General features: G+C 45.0%; 1 protein-coding gene across 1 annotated transcript; it reads right to left on the bottom strand.

Annotated features, from left to right (window-relative positions):
- Positions 1–5755: 5755 nt before the first annotated feature.
- On the bottom strand, positions 5756–19091 carry MYBPHL (myosin binding protein H like). Its single transcript, XM_081306730.1, has 7 exons — positions 18783–19091; positions 9461–9549; positions 8756–8951; positions 8132–8271; positions 7847–8006; positions 7627–7763; positions 5756–6729 (listed from the first exon to the last, which is right to left on the bottom strand). Exons 1-7 carry the CDS (start codon positions 18925–18927, stop codon positions 6355–6357), a joined length of 1242 nt encoding a protein of 413 aa, XP_081162856.1. The 5' UTR covers positions 18928–19091; the 3' UTR covers positions 5756–6354.
- Between the last annotated feature and the right edge of the window lie 1501 nt (positions 19092–20592).

The raw sequence follows: 20592 nt of genomic DNA, 5'->3' as shown, positions 1-20592 counted from the left end.
GGTGTTTGTAATTAGCTATCTCGGAACTAAAAGCTGTGTTTATAAACTGTTTTAGCTTACTTACTAGGGGATGTTCGCTAAATGTTGCAGGTGAATAAACTGGGACACCAGTTAACAGAACTTCTTAGAACTGTTCTAAAAATTTAAAAAGTGAAAAGCTCCTAACCATGGTTGCGGAGCTTTCCTGTAAACAAAGAGCCTGAGTCCTTAGAGTTTATAACCATTGTTTTTGCTTTTTTGTTTCCTTCCTTGGTTCTAACTGTAAATTTGAAGTGGTGAGGTCTGTAGAGGGATATGTAATAAATACCTCAAGAAGCAAAGGAGCCTTGGAATTTTAGGGAAGTGATAAGGGAAAAGGTGGGAGGCCCAGAACTTTCAAATTTATGTGAGGAAGAGCACAGAAAAAGAGATTACCCCTTTTTGCTGATGCAGATGTTAGGTAGTAGCTAGCAAGAGCAGTGAAATGCATGGTAAGGTCATAAAGTGTTCTTTAAATTATTTCAAGGTTCTTCTTTATGATAACGTTATAAAATGTTCTTTAAATTGCTTTAGTGTCCTTCTTTAAACCATCTTAAGAAATCAAATGGTGGCAGTTAACCTGTAAAAAACAACCCAAAGCAAGGAAACTATTTGTAAAACACTTCAAGAGAGAAGGATTAATGGGACTAACTCTTTGACAGGATCTACTGAGGTTTATGTGAAGATAGGAATTATGGTTATAAGTGTCTTCAGTTGTCTGGGAAGGAAGATTCCCTCCTTCCCTAGGTACACTAAGGTAACTTCTGATCAGCTATTGACCCCAATGCCCACATTAACATGGGATTGACTTGTAGATGAAGCCCCTCTAAATAGGATGACCACCATAACTGAGGATACACTAAGGGCAAAAATTCCACCACCCAACATGAAGGAGGATTTGAATACCCAGTTGGTGAAAATTGCTGCAGGAGGACCCCAGTTCTCAAGTTAACTTGTAAAACAATAAATTTGGGGACAGCCTTATCTCTTAAGTTGCTCTCAGCTTGGAGAAAGCCTACGCTCCCTTGAGAGTGCTTTCTACTTAAGCCTCACTTTACTTTTACTTTACTTTCGCTTATAATAAAGTTATCTTATATAACTTTTGGTGTCTGACTTTAAATTTTCTTACATTGAAACACAAGAACTGAAGTTTGGAGTTTCAGCTCCTTACTTTCTTGTGACAGAGATGACATTTTAAAGTTGCTTGCAGGATTCAAAGTCTATGGGGGTGGAAAAGCCAGAGTCAGTAGCTTCATCTCCCAGGCAAGTAGCAACAAAGATTAGAGAAAGAGCTGTTAGTAACAATGTTCTTTATCCCCAAAAGCAACCTGAGTAGGAGACTCTACACTTTAAGTTTTAGTAAACTGTTAGTTTCTCCTAAGGAAACTCCCTCAATTTTCTGTCTCCAAATTATGATCTTGAAAACTGTTGCAGTTCATAAAGAAAAACAAAAACAAAATAAACAAAACCCCAGTAAAACTACTTTTTCTCTACCAAAATGAAAGCAAAGCCAGAAAGTACAGATTTCAGATATAAGAATTCTTCATGTAGTATAAGGAAAATATTTGATATTTGTTCCCCTTTTTTGAACCCTAAAACTGTGTGTATAAGCAGCTGATTAATATTTTGGACAAATAATAAGCTAGTGAAAAAGTTACATTCCTTCCCAGGCTCATAGGAGAACTCAGCTCAAAAGGAACTCCATAAACATCAAATGCATAAATGAGAAAGTTAAGGATTCCAGGGCAGTATTTCTTAAATGCAGAAGGATTAACTGGAGGTCTTGTTCAGTGTGAAGATTTTTCTTTTACTAAGAAGGTTTGGGATGTATGAACTTTAAGGGAGGCCTCTTTAAGTGATTCAGCAAATAGCAGAGGCCAGAGGTCTCACTGATGGACCCTTAGGGCATTATAACTGAGGGGTATTTCACTTCTTCCTGACCTACACTCTGCTTCAGCTGGTTGGAGGCATCTTTGCCATTGTGTACCTGGCTGACTGGCTCTGGACTTTGGCCTTTACCCCTACATTCCCCCCCACCCTTGGTACTAAGGATTGAACCAAGGGGCACCTTACCACTGAGCTACATTCTCAGACCTTTTTATCTTTTTATTTTGAGACAGGGTCTTGCTAAGTTGCTGGAAGTTTTACTAAATTGCTGAGGCTAGCCTCAAATTTGCAATCCTCCTCTCTCAGCTTCCTGATTTGCTGGGATTTTAGTCATGCACCACACACAGGTTGCTCCATCCCCACATTCTTGGGTTCCATAGTGAATTAGGCCTTATAAATGATTTATGTGACTATTTTCTCAATTTTCCCAAGGATAGTAACATAAGCAGTAGCATCTTAGTTGCATAGCAAGAAGTTAATTTATGACAGACAATAGATACCTTGTGGCATCAGCTTAATTCTAGAGGAATTCCAGTTGAAAAGAACTGAACTAGATATTTTGCCTCAACTGAAAACAGACTTTGGGTCTGAACAGAAAGGCCCTTCCACATGCTTTTTAGCCAAATCACATCCCCTTTTTCCTCTTCAAAATCTTGCCTAATATTTATTGCCTCTGGGAAAAAAAAATTTCCCCTTAAATCCATGATTCTAACTTAGACTCACTGGGTGAAGAAGATGAGAAGAAATAGGGAAGGCATGGAGTCAAACCAGCTCTGCTGCTTACCATGTGGGTGACTTGGGGGTGGGTGTTTATAAACTTCAACTTCTTCATTTGTAATATGAAGATTAAAGGAGATAAAGCACTTAATTCAGTGCTAGAATAAGCATGGAAAGCTGTTTATTTGGTTTTTTTCTTTCTTTCTTTCTTTTCTTTTCTTTTTTCTTTTGTAGTACTGTAAATAGAACCCAGGACCTCACACATGCTAGGCAAACATTCTATATCACTGAGCTTTATCCTCAGCCCCAGTTATTTGTTTTAAGTAACAAACCACTTCAAAAATTAGTGACCTAAAACAACAGCAACCATTTATTTGCTCATGATTTTACACTTGGGGCAGGGCTCTGTGGGTATTGATTGAGCTTGACTAGGGCTGAAGGGTCCAGAGGCCACAAGTTTCTACAATTGTGGTACTGGCTGTCAGCTGGGATATGCAGGTGTCTTCCATGTGGCATATCATAATCTAGCTTGAAATTTTTTACACAGAAGCTGACTTCCAAGAGCAAAAGCGAAAGTTATTAGACCTCTTAAGGCCCAGGCTAAGAACTGCCCACCTCGTCACCTCAGCTACATTATTTTGTCCAAATCAAGCCACAGGATTCAAGGGGAGGGAAAACAGATTGGAACTCTTGGTAGAACGAGCAAGATGGCTATATGAGGATGGGAGAAACTATTGCCATATTTTGCAGATTTATATTTTGCAGAATATCTTTATCTCATTTTTTTATGGGCCAGGCTATATGGGCAATGACTAAACAGACTCCATTTTACCCTGAGATTCCATGTCATTTAAGAAATGCTTCTCTCTTGGGAAAATCCCGTTTGTATACTCATCAACAGTTGCTTAGAATAGCATATTGACAATGCAAAATGGCAAAATTATTCCTTCTATTCTTATACACTGTACTTGTGCAATGTACCCTAACCGCATAGAATGTTAATGTTTGTCTAGAGGTTAGTAATTGTTCTTTAACTTGTACTCAACCACAGTCTCTTTAATCCACTTCCCCTCTACTTATGATTCGAGGTCTCATGATTTTTGTTTATGATTTTGAAACATGGCAATGGCCATTTATGATTAATGTACTGATATGCTTTACATGTGCTTTTAAACTATAAACGGTGTCCTCTAACCCCTGGAGGACGTCGAGGAGTGCAAACTTGCCATTTGCCCTCGTCCCATGAAGCTAGTTCCATCTCCTGCTTTGAGATGGACTTGGTGATTTATTGCAATCTTGCCATAACAATTTGATATAAAAATGAATATAAGTAAGGGATGCTCACATTGCAGCCCTCGGGCCTGATTATGTATGCTTGTATCCTGCTATTTGCCACTTGGTGATGGATTTGCATTCTGTTATCCTAGCTTATATTGGAAAGCCTACAGAAGAAGGGAGCAAGTCATCTTTACCTCTTTCCAGCACCTTCTACTATATTGAGTTGAATTCAGTTCTGTCATGAACTGCCTAGGGAAAAGGACGGTGTCAGAAACCTATGTGGAAGAGAATGTGAATATAGAAGAGGAAACGAAAGAATGGAACAGAAAGAGGAGACAGTCTAGCTAAAGGATTCCATTTTTCTAAATATTTTTTTCCCATATAGAAAGGCTCAAACAGGTGCACGGAAGAGCCACACATTTATTTAGATTATTCCAAATCAGATCTTGTGCTAAAGCTCCTTTAGAACACAATCTTGTCACAGTCAGGCTTCCTGGAGGCCCTGAAAAGAAAGGGCACGTTGTGGCCATCACAGCAAACAGCCAGCACACACCTGGGAAGCTGAGGCCACCTCTCTTCATGGTCCCAGGGACCTGTGCAATGAACTCACTACCTACTTTGCTTCATCCCTGGGCTCTGGCTGTGAAGGAGAGAAAAAGAGTAACAAGTACCCACACCAACGAGCCCAGCATTAACCCAGATGCCGGAGAGATGGGAAGACTGTGTTCATAAGCCAGCTGGCAGGCAGAGCTCTCCTGAGGAGAATCCCCTGCTTTAATGCAGCCCTTAGGGTTTTTATTTGCTATGTATCAATGATGGGCTTAAGTAAATAGCTTTGGGGACTGAGATTGTTACCAGTTTTCCTGGTCAGGAGCTACAACTCAGGGGGACCTTGGGAGCTCATTCTTGCTCATTCTCTCTTCTTTCTTACCCAACTCATCCACTTATATACAACATATATATTATGAAGGATTTAGAATTTGAAAGAGCTACCAAATTTTAAACAACTACCTCAGTTGTCCTTTGTGAATAATGGGCTGCTTGGGAACCATGTGCCCAAATGTTAAATTATTGTTGGCATATAATGAAAATGGTGATTTCCTTCTCTTATACAGGAAGCATACATGACATTCAAAGTTACATATAAATAAACTAATCTGTTTCTTCTACCTATGATACTGAGGTAGAAACACCTAATGGACAAGAATAACCTCCTGTTCCTACTCATCCAAAATTTTTTTTCTTTTTCTTTTTGATCCTGAGGATTGAGCCCAGGGGTATTCTGCCAGTGAGTGACATCCCCATTCCTTTTTAAAAATTTTTATTTTGAGACAAAATTTTTATTTTGCTAAGTTGCTGAGGTTGTCCTCAACTGTGTGATTCTCCTGCGTTAGCCTCCCAAGTTGCTGGAATCACAAGCATGTACCACCAAACCCACCTGTTTTTTCACCCTTACCCTATCCCTTAACAACTTTTCTTATAGTACCTGCTCAGTTCCTCTCACAGAGCCTCTCAGGATTAGATAGATGTTCTCACCATTCTTCAGAGGACCATCAAATTTGATCCTTTCTCACCAACATACAGAGAAAACAGACTTCGTCTATGGTAAATTCCCTCTACAGAGGTAACAGTATTGGTTTAAAAAAATGGTCACCGAGGGTACATGGTTGAGAGGCTCAGGAATATATATTTGCCCCAGACCCAGTAACACCTGCATAACATGAAATAACCCTTCAAGGCACCCTGTCCGTCTTCCCTTACCTTTCTCATGTACAATGTCCTTTTAGGTAGCTTCAGTTAGGAGCTGCAAGAGTGCACACATTTCTCAATGTTAACATCTCAGAAGTCTCTGGTAAACCTTTCAAAGCATCACGAAGGGATATTCTATTTTTGTTTTTTTGGGGAGTTCATTCTGCTAGTTAGGGAGACTATATATTAAGGAAGAGGAAGACATATAAAGGCTTATTCATTCCTGATTCAAGCAATTAACATTTTGACAGTGCCAACTGAGTGTCAGAAACTAGGCTAGACACTGGGGAAACAAAGGTGAATATAGACAGTGTCCATGGCCTCGGTGCTTAGAGTTTAAGGAGGAAACAAATCCATAAGTAGATAATATGCTAAATGTAGTGATGAAGATCTGAACAAGGTGACAGGGATGGATAAATGAATGAATATGTTAAAGAAGTAGAGAGGATGTGCAATATTGCCTTTAAATAAACCAGAGGGGGAAGAAATAAACAGCTGTAGTTTTTGTGGACTGGGTCAGGAGATTGTATAGCTTAAAGAAATAAAGATCTCAATGGGAACTTGAACTTAATGCCTCTATAGTGTCAGCTCCTCAACTAACCAATACTGGAAATCCTGGATAAACCAGTTACCTCCTTGTGTTTGGGGTTTCTACTTTGTAAATCAGGGAAATAAACAAAGAATTCTTCCTATATTATAGAATGGTTACGGAGAGAAATGAGACAGTAGATACTCAAAATGTCTTCTCAAATGCATCCTAATGTGACCGTTGAGAGGACCTGGAGTGGGAAGCCCTTCTCCATCTAAACTTATGCCTCTGGCTGCTGACTTTTCCACCAGGGGAGAGGGAGATGATGGGCACTGTAAGGCACCAGTTCCTCTCTTGCCCTTACTTTTTACATCCACCCGACAGTCCACAGATGCCTCCCCCAGGGCGTTCACTGCCTTGCAGGTATAAATGCCTCCGTCAAAGGGACCAGGTTTGCGGATTTCTAGGGAGCAGATCCCCAGGTGACTGAGGGCTCTGTATTTGGGGTTGCCTTGGATATCCATCTTGTTCTTCAGCCAGATGATCTTGGGCTAGAAGATAAAGATGAGGGGGTAGAAAGAGGGAGTAAGAACAAATTGCTCTTTCTGTGCTCAATATCTGGGACTCTTCCCACAAGGCTTGTAGATAATGACTTCCTGGAAGACTCCCTGTCTTTGATGTTGTGGGAAGAGATTTCTCTTTCAGTGCCTTCACCAATACCCTCCCTACTCCTTTATTTGATTGAAAAGAGCACCCAAAACCTCACCTTCTTCATCAAGTACCTTTGACTGGAAGAAAGGGGAGAATTTCTGTCTGATACTTATTGAGTGGCCCTTCATGGATCATAAACTCTGGGCATCAGGGTCTCCTCTTTCTATACATACGTTGTTAACCATTCATATTCTAATCCAACTGTTGCCTGGTGACTACTCTCCTCTTGTTAGAAAGTAGTTTCTAGAGTGGGCATATTGATATTACCCTTCTAAGATGTGATTGCCATATTATCTCATGGTCCAAAAGGTACTTGGTGAAGATTTCTAAGGGTATTGTTAGAGGTGTTTAATACTAGATTTTAAATAGAAAGCCTCCCTCAAAGTTATAGCCAGAGGCCCAACTTTAGGCAACTTGCATGTGTCTGTCCCTGAACAGATGAAGTCTGGGTAAGTGAGTGAGGACAAACCAGCAGGACTCCATCATGCCCAATAGCAGCAGGTCAGGAAGTGACATCTTTGTATATGAGGAACCAATACTAAAAGGAAACATCATTTGCATCTGTCCATCTGGAACTACAAATGCCCTGACTGTTCCTAAATAACCTGCCATTAAAGAGGCAGATGATGGCAGGGAGAGGAGTTGTGAAATTAGAATGCTCTGTGGTGTAACTAAGTTAGGATGGGAGCATGAAACAGCTCATACCTCCCCTTCAACTTCCCCAACTCCCCACTCACCCTGGGAGACGCGCGGACACAGCAGAAGAGCTGGGCATCGTAGCCAGTGATTGTAGTGCAGTCTGCCAGAGGCTGGGTAAACCTTGGGGCTTCAGAGAAGTCCCGCTGGGCAAACCCCTTGGTCTTGTAAACCGTAGCTGTGGGCATGATGTGGCATGAGATCCCCATCCCTCTTCCACTCTTTAAGTCTTTCTAGTGGTGATCTCTGCACTTTCCTTACCTGCTTTCTGGATGTGGGCAAGGTCAGCAGTGACGGGGGCTGTTTCACTGAGTCCACACTGGTTTTCAGCAAAGACACGAAAGGCATAGGAGTTGCCCACGATGAGGTCGGAGACAATGCAGCTGTTGCGGTGATATTGCTCCAGCACTGTGAACCACAGCTACGGGGCCCCAGAAGATGCCATACGTGAGACAACTGTTCTATGAACTCATCCTACATGGAGCTGCCAGAGGACCATTTCAGAATGCCCTGTCCCCTCCTCCCTCCTTTCCAGCTGGGCCTCACCCCAGATTTTGTGTCAGCCTTCTGCACTGTGTATCCCAGAAGTGTCGTGTTGCCTGTATCTTGGGGAGGTGTCCATTCCAGGGTAGCGTTGGAGCCCCAGACGTCCACCAACTTAATACTCTGAGGAGGGCCTGGCCTCTCTGGAAGAGCAAAGCCATAGCAGTGGGCATAGTATAACCCACGTGCATCAAAATCACTTCAAGAGTGCCTCCTGCCCTCCCATCTTTCTCCCTCTCTCCATACTAAACTCCACTGAGAAAAGTGCCCTATTAAACTTTATTTTATTTTTTGGTATGGGGGATTGAACCCAGGGGTGCTTTACCACTGAGCTTCATCCCCAACCCTTTTTATATTTTTACTTTGAGACAGGGTGCTAAGTTGCTGAGGCTATCTTTGAACTTGTGATCCTCCTGCCTTAGCCAACTGAGTCACGGGATTACTGGCATCTGCCACGTTGCCAGCTTGGCCTCTTTCTTTGCTCAGGCCCCTCCCTCTCGCCCACCATTGTGTCCCACACTTGGGGTTGGGGCATCAGCTCAGCTTTCCTTTTTCCCTAAGATGGCTCCTCTTTAACCTAAAGAGGGAGCTCCTAGGAACTACCTCCCCTCCCCAACCTCCACTTACCAATCACCAGGATATCAATGGTGGCAGTGGCCTCCAACCCACCCAGCTGCACACAGAGTTGGTAGTGGCCCGAATCAGCACGTTGGGCTTCTCTGATGAAGAGGATGGAGTCTTGCTCACCATTCCGCACACTCACACGACGGGTGTCCAAAGCACAACCATTGTGTGTCCAAGTGGCTCGAGGTTTGGGCTTGCCCTGAAGAACGTAGATATGGCTGGAGCAGCCCAAGAGGCTTCTGTACCCTCCCTGTGGCGGTTGAGTTCAGCTCTACCCCAGGTCCACAGTGTTGTGTGATTTGCAGCTGCAAATTCCTTGAGCTAGAGGTTGGTGGACTCTTCTGGGGACTTCTTCCTTTCAGCAACAGCCTCAGGATCATGGGAAAGGGGGGATGGCTTTGAGGATCATGGGAAAGGGGATGGAATCGAGGTTATGGACACCCCTGGGACCAACTTGAATAGCTGCCCAAACTCCCAAGAGCCCTCCAAGTTAAGGGCTCCCAGACCTCTTCAGACAGAAGGTCATAGATTAACTTACTTCCTCCCACAGGCACCCCTGACCCTACCCAAGCCCACCCTCAGGGGTGAAGAATAAATGGGTCATTTGGCCTTACACTTCTGGAGATGTGACCCTTCCATTCAGGAAGACTGCCCCACTGCTAGCAGGACTCTTGTTATCTGGTCCCAGTAAGGGGCTGGCATGATCACCTGGAATGGGATTAGTAGGTTCACTGTGTCCCCAACCTTCCGGATGTACGTCTGCCTCAGGGCCCGAGGTAGCCAGATCTTGGGGTGCACTGAGTGATGGAAAGAGAGAACAGGAAGTGGATATTCAGAGGAAGGGGATCGTACACACTAAGATTGCACACTAAGGATGATGGCCTGGGCATCCTTCACCAAATTAAGCCCCTATGTTAGGGGATGAGAAGATTGTTCCCATTGTCCGTCCTTTCTTTCTTCCTTCTTTCCTTCCTTCCTTCCTTCCTTCCTTCCTTCCTTCCTTCCTTCCTTCCTTCCTTCCTTTCTTTCTTTCTTTCTTTCTTTCTTCTTTCGACAGTGCTGGGGATGAACCTAGGGTCCTGTGCCTGCACGCTTTCTATCCCTGAGCCCACCCACATAGTCTTGCTGGGATTTAGGAATGAGTCTTTGGCTGAAGGAACCCAGGGAGAGTATTTAAGTCCCTGCAGAAAGAGCACTGGATAGTGAGACTGACACTTTTAATTTATATCTCTCAACTACTGGCTCTCCATCAGCCAGAATTTTGTCTGCGCTCAGACCAGTCCTGGCTGTGTGGTGTGTGTTTTCTGCCCTTGTCTGCATTGGTTCTTAGCTACTTTGCTTGTCCAGAGGCCACTTTCAATATTAATCCCCAACTCCCAGTTCAGCATGGACTTCAGGAGAATGCTCTCTGTTCTGTAGGCAGAGCAACACCCTGGACTCCAGCAGTCTCCCACTGGGACAGCATTGATGTCATCACAGGGAGCCTGCATCTGGGTCCCTTCCTCTGTGTGACTGCCCTGTTCTTGGTGCCTGCTTCCAGTTGGTGGAGGATCACTTTGTACAAACAAAATCTGGGAGAGATCAGGTCCCCCGCTCACCTCCCCTTGATCCCCAGGCCTATCCCAGTGAGGTGTAAAGATTAGATGACATTTACTGTCTTCCAGGATGAAGATAGGAGATGCTTTAGAGAGTGATGAGTGTAAGGTTTGGGGAATGATCAGATGCCATTTCTCTTCTTGGAGATGTCTGGGGCTTCATAGGTTGCCAAAGTGGGAATATCCCACTTGGGTCCCCTGGGGGCTTGTTGAGAATGACCTCTTCCCAGGGCTGCTATTTGCTCCTTTTCCCAGCACAGAGAGTCCCCTGCTGCTGTTGTCTTAAGTAGAATGTGACAGCGCCTCAGTTCCCACCAACAAGCTAGACCTCCCTGCCAAAATTCAGTCCTAGCAGTTAGAAAAACTCCACCCCTGGTACATTCCTGTGGCAAGCAGCAGGACTGCTCAATAGCAGATTCCAAACTTTTTGATAACACACATTTCCCTGTAAATACATTCCTGAGCATTCAACCCAACACAAGTATGTTTACCTACAGATTGAACTGTTTAAATATGTACATGAAGAAAAGCAAACATTTAAGTGATGACATTTATAATTAAATAAACAGAGGTCAGACTATGTTCTTCCTACACCTCAATTTGTAGACCCTCCCCCGTTAGTCTCTCCAGATCACTGCCCATTGTAAATGAATATACAGACAGCGCTGGAGGGTTTATTTCACATCTCTAGTTTTCTTTTTGGTAAATGGCTTATGCTTTCACTTGGGCCGCGCCTATCTTGGATTGCACCTTGGGAGCTGGGTGCTAAGGGACGCGAGTGTTCTCAAGAACAGGGCAGTAGCAGAGTTGCAGGCCACGATGACCCTGCTCTGGTTGCCCTCTGATGACTTTGGTGGTTGGGGGTGGGGTAGGAAGAACAGCGGAAGTGTTGTATGATGTGTTCCTCTCCTGTGACCATCTTGGCAAGCAACCAAGGAGTTAGAAACAGGCGGACGTGAGTTAAGGGCTTTTTGAAAAAGAGAACTGTAAATGGAAAGGAAGTTCAAAACCTTGTCTTGTTGAGCTTGGTTTCCCGGTGTTGGGTAGGGAAATAACCCTTCACATTTATCGGGGAGAGGGTTAGAGAAAAGATGACTCTGCTGTCCCTTCTGCTGTATACAGACTATCAGAGTTATTGAGACAGTTAGAGACCACCAAGGGACAGAAGATTAAAACCCCAAGGCCTTAGCCCCTGACCTGTCATCTATCAAAGGAATGGTACAAAGAAAGCATGGAAAAACACCAAGGCCTTAAGTCACTAACCTGTCAATTCCTTCAAATTGGCATGCGTTTGTCCCCCTTTTCTTTCCTCCTTCTCTATTATACTTTTCAACTATCTTATAGCCAGGGAGTTGTACTACGAAAATGGAAATATTGGTGTCAGAACATCTCCAAAAGCTAGGTGCAGTGGTGCACACCTATAGCCCCAGCAACTTAGGAGGCTGAGAAAGAATCACAAGTTCAAGGCCAGCATAGGCAACTTAGTGAGACCCCGTCTCAAAAAATAAAAAGGGCTGGGGATATAGCTCAGTGAGAGAGTACCCCTGATTCAATCCTTAGTACTGAAAAAAAAATCTCCAAGGATAAATTAAATAGCTACTAATCTGTATCTTCCATAAGGAAGACATTCCTTGAAAAATTATGACACATGACTAGTAGAAAATGACCAGACTCTAGCCCCAGCCTGGCAACTTGATAAAAAACTGGATCCTTCCTTTGGGGAGCAGGCTGATCTCTTTCTCTCAGTGCTCTGTCAGGTAACCCTACCCGTCATTAAAGCTTTGCCTATGTGTTCATATTCCTTGGCTTGATTTCATTTCTGCAGTTGCTGGGTCAGAAGTTCCCATGTCTGGCATCATCATGAAGGATCCTGGTAAGATCCTGGAACAAGGGGATGACTGGAAGAAAAAGGGCTCAGAGAGAAGAACTGATTTGCTGGAGATCTGGCCAGCTGTAAACGGTACCTGTTACCCCAGACTCCTGCCTTCCCACCTAGGACTATATGTCAGAAGAACCCACTTTCTGAGCATGTCCTATCTGTCCATTTGCCTTCTTGCCAGTGTCTGCCCAGGGCAGGGTTGGGCATTAGAGTCAGGGTTCTGATGTGACCTCCAGCGGCCTTCAGGGAAAAGGCAAAGGGAAGGCAAAGGGATAGTCACAAGGACTGAAGAGGGTCAAGATGAGGAAAGGAACCTAGGCCTTCATGCCTGGGAGATGTGCGACCGAGCCCCTCTCTGCCTCGACCTTGGGTAGGAAATGGGCTTTCATGAATAGATCACACTAATGTATATTTTTTTCTACCTCAAGTTTCTTTTGTTTATTGGAGAAACTCCTTGGAAAATGTTATCATTCTTTCATCTGAACTAAAGAGGAAAATTAAAGGAATAGGCTTATGTAGAACATAAGCTCTGGTGGGGGAATTAGGGTAGGATTTCAGAATGGCTTAAGAAACCTTGAAGGGAGCTCCACTGGTACCTAGCCAGCAGAGGGAGGCTGTGGTGGCCCTCCCCAAAGTGAGATTCCCTGGCAAGATGATGGAACTGAAGTTAGCCCCTCTGAGGGTGAGAGGGTGGGGTGCTGCTCTCCACAGGCCTGGCCCCCAGGGACAAAGGGCTGGAAGTGCACAAGAAGGTTTGGCAGTGCCAGCTGCCCGGTCAGCAGTGAGTTTTCTAGTGGCCTTCCAACTCAGCCCAGCAGCAATCTGACCCTTGTTCAGAGTGTAAGGGGGCTCACTTGAGGCATCTCTTTTGGCACCTCCACAGTCAAGCGAGGTGTAAATTGTACTGACCTTGGGGAGCATGGCTTCTCCTGACACCCAAGGTCTTCCTTCTCCTCAGATGCCAGGAAGGATGTGACCAAAGCCTGGAGCTTCAGTTTTCTCAGACCAGGTCTGTGGCGGCCCCAGTTTTGTTTTCTCCCTTCACAGAGTCTTGGGGAAAAGGCATTTTGCAAAGCCCTCTGGGAGCTCAGACCTCTGAGCTGCCCAAGGCCAGCTATGGCTTTGAAACTAAAGATGGCCAGGGATCCCAAAGTACCAGCATTGCTTAGAGAAACATTCAGAGATGCCTAGGGTGTGGTCTTGATTTTGGAAACCTGCCTGGTGGACAGTGATGGGAAAGGAGTGTGTGATGACCACAGAAGAAACTTGCAAAGGGTAAGTGTCACCTCCTTGAAGACATGAAACACAGATCAGAAAACAGGAAGGGAACGTAGAAACAGGCAACATTTTCTGAGATAAAGACTCCCACCCCCACCATCAGTGCCTCATATTTGGTTTTAGAATCAACTCAATGGCTCTGTCTCCAACACTGCTCCAGATCTGATTCCTGGGGATTTCAGGACCCATCCTTTTAACCCCGTGGGGCCTTGCCCATCCTGGCCCACCACTCGGCCCATACCTTATTGTCCTCCCCAGCTTCAGTCACCGGACCCTGAGTCTCTAAAGCAGGAACTGCAACCCCTGTATGATCTGAATTGTAAGCGTCCTACTCTCAACACCTCCATATCAGAGACGGCTACTTGGCCACCAAAACTGTTATCCCATGTATTGTGTAGTTATCTCTGAGAAGTGGCTTCCCAGCCAGGGACATTTCCCAGCCCCCTTACTGTAGACCATGAGACTAGTTCTTGCCAATGAAATGTGAGTAGAAATGGTGGGAATCACTTTTTGGTCAAGACCTATATGCAGATGATCATGGGACCCATATGAAAAAAAACCTGCATCCCTGATTCGCTGCTCAGAGAACTATCTGCTGAACAGGGACACTTGTTTTCAGTTCTTACACTAGTGAGAAAGAAACATCCATTATTTCTGCGATCTGTCTGGTTCATCTATTAGTCTATCCTAACTATAATGTAATCTTTACTCCTTTAATCTCACTTCCTCTAATAGTGCAACATCAGCATTTTTGTTCATTTGTTTTTTTGTATTAGGGATTGAACTCGAGATCCCTTTACCTCTGAACTACATGCCTAGACCTTTATAAAAAAATTTTTTTTGAGACAGGGTCTTGCTAAATTGCTGAGGCTGGCCTCAAACTCGTGATCCTTTTGCCTCAACCTCCCCAGTCTCTGGGGTTATAGATGCTCAGCAAACATCAGCAATTCTGCAGCACCACTGAGCTCTATGCTCCATTATCCTACCACCTTTTGCTATCAGCACCCCTCTGGTGTTAATCACTTTTTTTCATGGCCATTATTTTTTTTCAAGTTTTTATTTGTTCTTTTTAGTTACATATGACAGTAGAATGTATTTTGACATTATACACACATGGAGTATAACTTCCCATTCTTGTGGTTGTTCCATGGCCATTATGATGCTGACTTTCTTGCATACTCACCCGAATCCCCGAATCCTCTTTCACCCCATTGCACCTACGTGGCAATACCCAACCCTGGTTAAATGAAGTTTCCAGCCAGGTGTGGTGGCACATGCTTGTAATCCCCCAGCACCTTAGGACGCTGAGGCAGGAGGATCATAAGTTCAGAGCCAGCCTCAGCAATTTATTGAGGCTGTAAACAACCTAGTGAGACCCTGTCTCAAAATAAAAAATAAAAAGGGCTGGGGATGTGCCTCAGTGGTTAAGTGCTCCTGTGTTCAATACCTGGTTCCAAAGAAAGAAAGAAAGTTTCTTCCCACTCAGTGCCTGCAGAGTCACAGAGAGGTCTATGGGGGAAATGGGAACTATGAGACTTGCACTGCATGGCCATCACCAGGAAATGCTGCCTCCAAATAGCCTGGCAATTCTACTGACTTCCCCCTTTTACTCCATCTCCCATTTCTGGGTGACTAGCACATATCTTTTTAAAAAATATTTTTTAGGTGTAGATGGACACAATGCCTTTATTTTATTTACTTATTTTTATGTGGTGCTGAGGATCGAACCCAGGGCCTCACCTGTGCTAGGTAAGTGCTCTACCATTGAGCTACAGTCCCAGCCCCAATTAGCACATACATTTTTCTTCTAAAATCTCTAGACCTTTTCCCTCCTCATTCTCAATTGATAATCTTACTAGTTTCTAAGACCCACCTACCATCTATTCTTTTTGTTTTTTTTGTATCAGGAATTGAACCCAAGGGCACTTAACCACTGAGTCACATCCCCAGCCCTTTTTATTTATTTATTTATTTATTTTTAGAAAATTTTAAAAAATAATTTATTTATTTATTTATTTTGGCGGACACAATGTCTTTGTATGTGGTGTTGAGGATCGAACCTGGGTCGCACGCATGCCAGGCGAGCGCGCTACCGCTTGAGCCACATCCCCAGCCCCCTTTTTATTTATTATTTTGAAACAGGGTCTTAGTAAGAGCCTCACTAAATTGTTGAACCTGCGATCCTCCCAAGCTGCTGGGATTATAGGCATGCACCACCACGGCTGCCATATTTTTAACAACCACAAAGCACACTCCTGCTTCAGGGCCTTTGTTTCTGTTACCTCTGCATAGAAAATATTCCCCTCAAATCTCTGTTATGATGCTCAAGTATCACCTTATTTGTGAGGTCGTCATGGAGTATTCTTTTTGAAATAGGAAGCTTGCATGCTTCCTACCCCAGCACTTTCTATCCTCTTCCCTGTGTTATTTTTGGCATAGCATTTATCACCACCTGACATATTATATACTTTACTTGTTTATTTATTAATTGTCCAACTCCCTTTATTAGAATATACCCTCAATGAGGGCAGTTATTTTTGCTATTTTATTCATATCTGTAACTCTGGCACCTTAAACAGGGCCTGGCACATAAAAAGCACAAAAATAAATATTGTGGGAGGAAAAAGGAGGAAAGAAAGAAAGAAGGGAGGGAGGGTGGCAGAGAGAGGAGAGGGAGGAAGGAAGGAAACTTGCTCCCAGGGATGAGACTCAGCTTCCCAAACCTGAAAGTCACAGGACAGTTCACAGTGAAAGAGGGTTCAAGTCAGTTAGATCAATTATGCTGAAGTCAGCAGCTGGGCCCTCCCTCTTCTGTCTTGCTGTCTTATGTTCTCTATGGCAAGGATGTAGTCTCTTCCCCAGCCCCTCACTAGTTTGGAAGTTCTCCTCTAGCCTTTGCCAAATTTTGTTCCCAGGACACCATGCCTAAGTACTGTACAGATAGACATAAATCAGTTTCCAATGCCAGCTTCCTCCTGCCTATTCAGCCATGAAGAAGCCTTGCTTGACTAAAAGCTCATTGTTAGCCAGTTGCATTTTATTTTGATGTTGCAAATTAATTTCTGTCTGCTCTATTTCCCATGTATGCTCAAGGCATCCTCCCTTGGTCCCTGGGCCTGCTCTGAGTAAGATGAGGAGTTCAGAGGAAGACAGACCTGGCACCTTGAGGGATCTTTGGATGAGTTTCAGGGACTCTGTAAACTCCCTGAACTCTTTTGATGTGTTTTTTTCTGGGGTGAGAGTCCACATCTTTATTGGGGGTCCCTAGCTGTCTAAAGATTATGATGCAGATTTGTTCAACTTCTCAATTTATAGATGGAGGCCTTGAGAAGTGAACTGACTCCCTTTAAGTAAAGGGATAGAGCTGGGATTTGAACTCAGGTCTTCTTTTTCCAAGCAGCGAATAGACACATGTACTTTGCACAGTGTCAAGGGTGTCCTTAATGCCTGTCACCTCTGAGATACCCCTGGGTTGAGCCACTGGCTGGTGGCAGAGCTTTGCAGTGTGTAGAGCTGCCATACACAAATATGTGTGGCCAGGGATTGTCAGAGGCTATCTGCCCACAGTGTCCTGCTCTGCAGGCAGAAGCCAGAAGCCTGGTGAGATGAGTGCCTACCCCCGGGGTTCCACAGAAGCCAGGAGAGAGAGTTGGGGAGCCAGCAGAAAAAAGAAGTAGGGGAAGTTCTCATATCTGAACTAGTTCTCATTCCCTCTGCCTGTGATATATTCTCTGGGCTTTTTAGGTTTTTCTGCCTAATTGCCTCAATTTAAGACATGAATAATAACTTCTGCTTCCCCTACTTCTTCTTTCTTTTTGTAGTGGGGATTGAACCCAGGGGCACTTAACCACTGAACCATATCCTCAGCCCTTTTTAAATAATAGTTTATTTAGAGACAGGATCTGAGTTGCTTAGGGCCTCACGAAGTTGCTGAGGCTGGCTTGAACTCACTATCTTCCTGCCTCGGCCTCCTGAGCTGCTGCTCCCCCTGCTTCTTCAAATGGACAAACTTGGCCAATTCTCTGCTCTTGAACAGCTTCTGAAAACCCAGTGTCTTCAGAATGCTATGAGGTGGAGAGCTTTCCAGCTTATATGGAGATGGAACTCTTGGCTACCACTCTTGACTTGGAAGTATGGATTCACATTTCGATTTATCTCTTCCAAGGCACTTTGGATTATCTTGGCAATCCTTTCAATTACCCTATTATATAAATGTTCATCAATCACCATTTCACTGACAAGAAATTGAAACTGAGTGGTTAATTGACTTGTCCAAGGTCATGGAGCTGCCAAAGTGAGCGCTGGGAATGGAGCCCAGATCTTTGCCTCCAAGTTCAGAGTATCTTTTCTCCTACCTCTTCCTACCCTGGGAGTCTGTGGGCCTCTGGTTTGTGGTCCTTGCATCCTTTGCACTTAGGACTTTAAGATGCCGAACGCTGGGGTTTGAGCAGCTGTGTTAAATGTTTAATACAGCCCTGCGGCTGCTTCTGAAGAGCACCACGCAGAAGGAAGGAATCTGGCTTCTACTCTCGGCCTCTGGTCTGCACGTTCACCATGATGTACACCTGTGCATGGGTCCCAAGGCCACCCAGGTGAGCCACAGAGACCTCAGCCAGGGGCAGTTGGGATTGGGGTGGCAGTAGGGCATCCTGGGGTTACCTCCCAGCTCGAGAATGCCTCTTCACAGAGACTGTCATGGAGGGGAATCACGTGCTTCTCCCAGAAAGGCTCCATGTCCATGGAGCTCCATCTCTGAAAGGCCAGGATTTCCCCCTGGGTGCAGTAGGGGTGTTGAGGTGGGTCCCAATGCTGTGGCACTGTCCATGGAGAGGCCGAGTGTCACTGCGTTGATCAATACTTAGCCTCCCAGTGGCCTCAGTTTTTCATTTCCCCTTCTCCCACTGCAGATAGCTGCCATCTCACCCTTCATTTCCTGCCCAACTGTCCACTAACACATCAGGTCCTCCCAGTTCCAGTGAAGACATTTTTTTAAAGGTAAAAATAAAAACATAATTTTTAGTCACTATAAATGCCCACAAACACTAATCACTGACTTCTCAGATAAAAAGCAGAAACCCAGCAGACACTTGAGCAGTAAGGAAGAATTCAAGGAGGCAGGTGGAGGCTCTGATGATTGATCTGGCATCTTAAGTACCCATCCCATAAAACATCATAAAGTCACTAAGCTGGGCAAACACCTAAGGAGGTACAGTTGGGGAGGTAGGGAAATTTTTCCAAAATCCCAGCCTCCCAACCCTTGGCATCTGCCAGGACTTACCTTCCACAGTGGGCAGGAGCTGGGGAGTGGGACTGCCCACCCACTGTTTCAGGGAAGCCTCAGGCTGTTCAGTATCTGCAGGGCTGGCTTTTTCTACCTGCAGCTTGGAGCCTGAAGCCACCTCCAGAGTTGTGGCTGCCTCCATGCTGGGCCACCCCAGGCTGGACTCCAGCAGAAGATTTTCACTGTTGGTCGTGAGGGAGGGGCTGTGCCTCTGCTCCCTGGACTGGCCTCCTGGGTACCAGTCATAGGCTTATGTAAGTGGGCTGGCCTTTCCCTACCCACCTACTCACAGCAGAGGGTGAAGCTGGGGCTAGGGGAAGAGAGAAGGATCAGAGAGCAGCCCAGAATAGCCACAAGAGGAGGGCTGAGGCAGCCCTGTTATCTTGGGAGAGAGATGACACCCACATAGCTCTAGGGAGGGAGCGGGGAGCTTGAGCACAGACCATCCAAAAGGGACCTCTGGCTTCGGTTGGGAGGATTGGATGACATCTCAGCTTCTGACCTCCAGCTTATCCAACAGGGCTTCAGGCCCCAAGACCAGCTGACCCACAGGCACACCTTTAGCTGCTCCCACATTCAGTGAGTCCTGTAGTCTCATAACTCGCCCTTCACAGGGCCCTCCCCATCCTCTCTACTTGCTCCCTCTCTTTGCCCCAGCCCTGCCCCCAGAGCAGGGCAGTGCCCTGGTGGAGCCTGCACACTGCGAGGCTACAGACCACTACCCAAAGACCCAGAGTCTAGCTGGGCTCCGTCACCAGCTAGCTGTGTGACTTGCCACACACCAGGTGCTAGGGGTGGAACCCAGGGTTTAATCATTTGCTAGGGAAGGGCTCTACCACTGATTTGCACCCCCAGCCCTGACAGTGTCTCTTAAGTCTATTTCCTCATCTGTAAAGTGGCTAAAGTAATAACTTCAGGGTCGTTGTGTGGATTAAAGGAGCTAATCTCTGTAAAGTGTTTAGCAGAATGTAGTTGACTAAGTGCTTGATAAATGGAAGCTATTTTAGGTCAGGCCAGTATTTTCTCCCTTTGAGAGTGTCAGTGGCTCCCTCCCTATGAGATAAAGCACAAATGAAGTGAGAGGCAGCAGGGCAGAGGGAGGAGAGCTCCTGGAGGAAGGGAGGTGTGACTTCTGGCTGTACCACTCTGTCACCAGCTGGTGGCTCAGAGCTGCAGGCCTATGAAACAAGAATTGCTGATGCCATGATCATATTGAGGACAAAATGATAAAATGCAGGAAAGTGGGTGTCCATGATAGGTGTGGGTGATGCATTAAAGGCCCTGCCTGGTTTCTGGGCTCACCCACCTGCGGTTTTACATGTTGTATGTTCCATTCAGAATATCTGGTTTTTGATCATGTTCCTGCTTTCCTATCTCCAAAAGACAGCATTACGTTTGTATTTAAAAAAAAAAAAAAAAAACAAAAAAACATTTTTAGAGTGGTTTTAAGATCATAACAAAGTTGAGTGAAAGTACAGAGTTCCCATGTATCCCTCCCTTACCCCTATATTTTTTTTCCATGGGGAGAAAAATCATGTGGTCGACTGAATAGGCTCCTTATTCATTTTAGCCTCCAACTAAGGGGCACCTGGTAGGATCCCAGGAACTCTTACCATCTTGGGGTGACAGGAGCCCAGTGTCTTTGAACTCTGGATAGTCTGTGGTTCAGAACAACCTATAGATGTGCTTTGGTATCAGGAATCTGTTCATCAGGGGCTGGGATGGCTGAAGAGAGCAGCTGTGGAGGTTGACCTCTGGGTCTGGTTTGGTTCGGGAAAAGGTTAGATTTGTGTCATGTCAGAGAAGG

Source organism: Spermophilus citellus, assembly GCF_964194105.1.
Source record: "Spermophilus citellus genome assembly, chromosome: 9".
Taxonomy (NCBI): Eukaryota; Metazoa; Chordata; class Mammalia; order Rodentia; family Sciuridae; genus Spermophilus; species Spermophilus citellus.
Note: the sequence above shows the minus strand (reverse complement) of the source record. Positions and strands in the feature narration are given on the sequence as shown.

Excerpts from the sequence above, each read along its gene's own strand:
- MYBPHL (XM_081306730.1), bottom strand. The coding sequence starts at position 18,927 with ATGGAGGCAGCCACAACTCTGGAGGTGGCTTCAGGCTCCAAGCTGCAG. Across the intron at positions 9,550-18,782 it reads GCTCCTGCCCACTGTGGAAG|TGCACCCCAAGATCTGGCTA; the intron begins GTAAGTCCTGGC and ends TCCATCACTCAG. Across the intron at positions 8,272-8,755 it reads CATTGATATCCTGGTGATTG|AGAGGCCAGGCCCTCCTCAG; the intron begins GTAAGTGGAGGT and ends TTGCTCTTCCAG.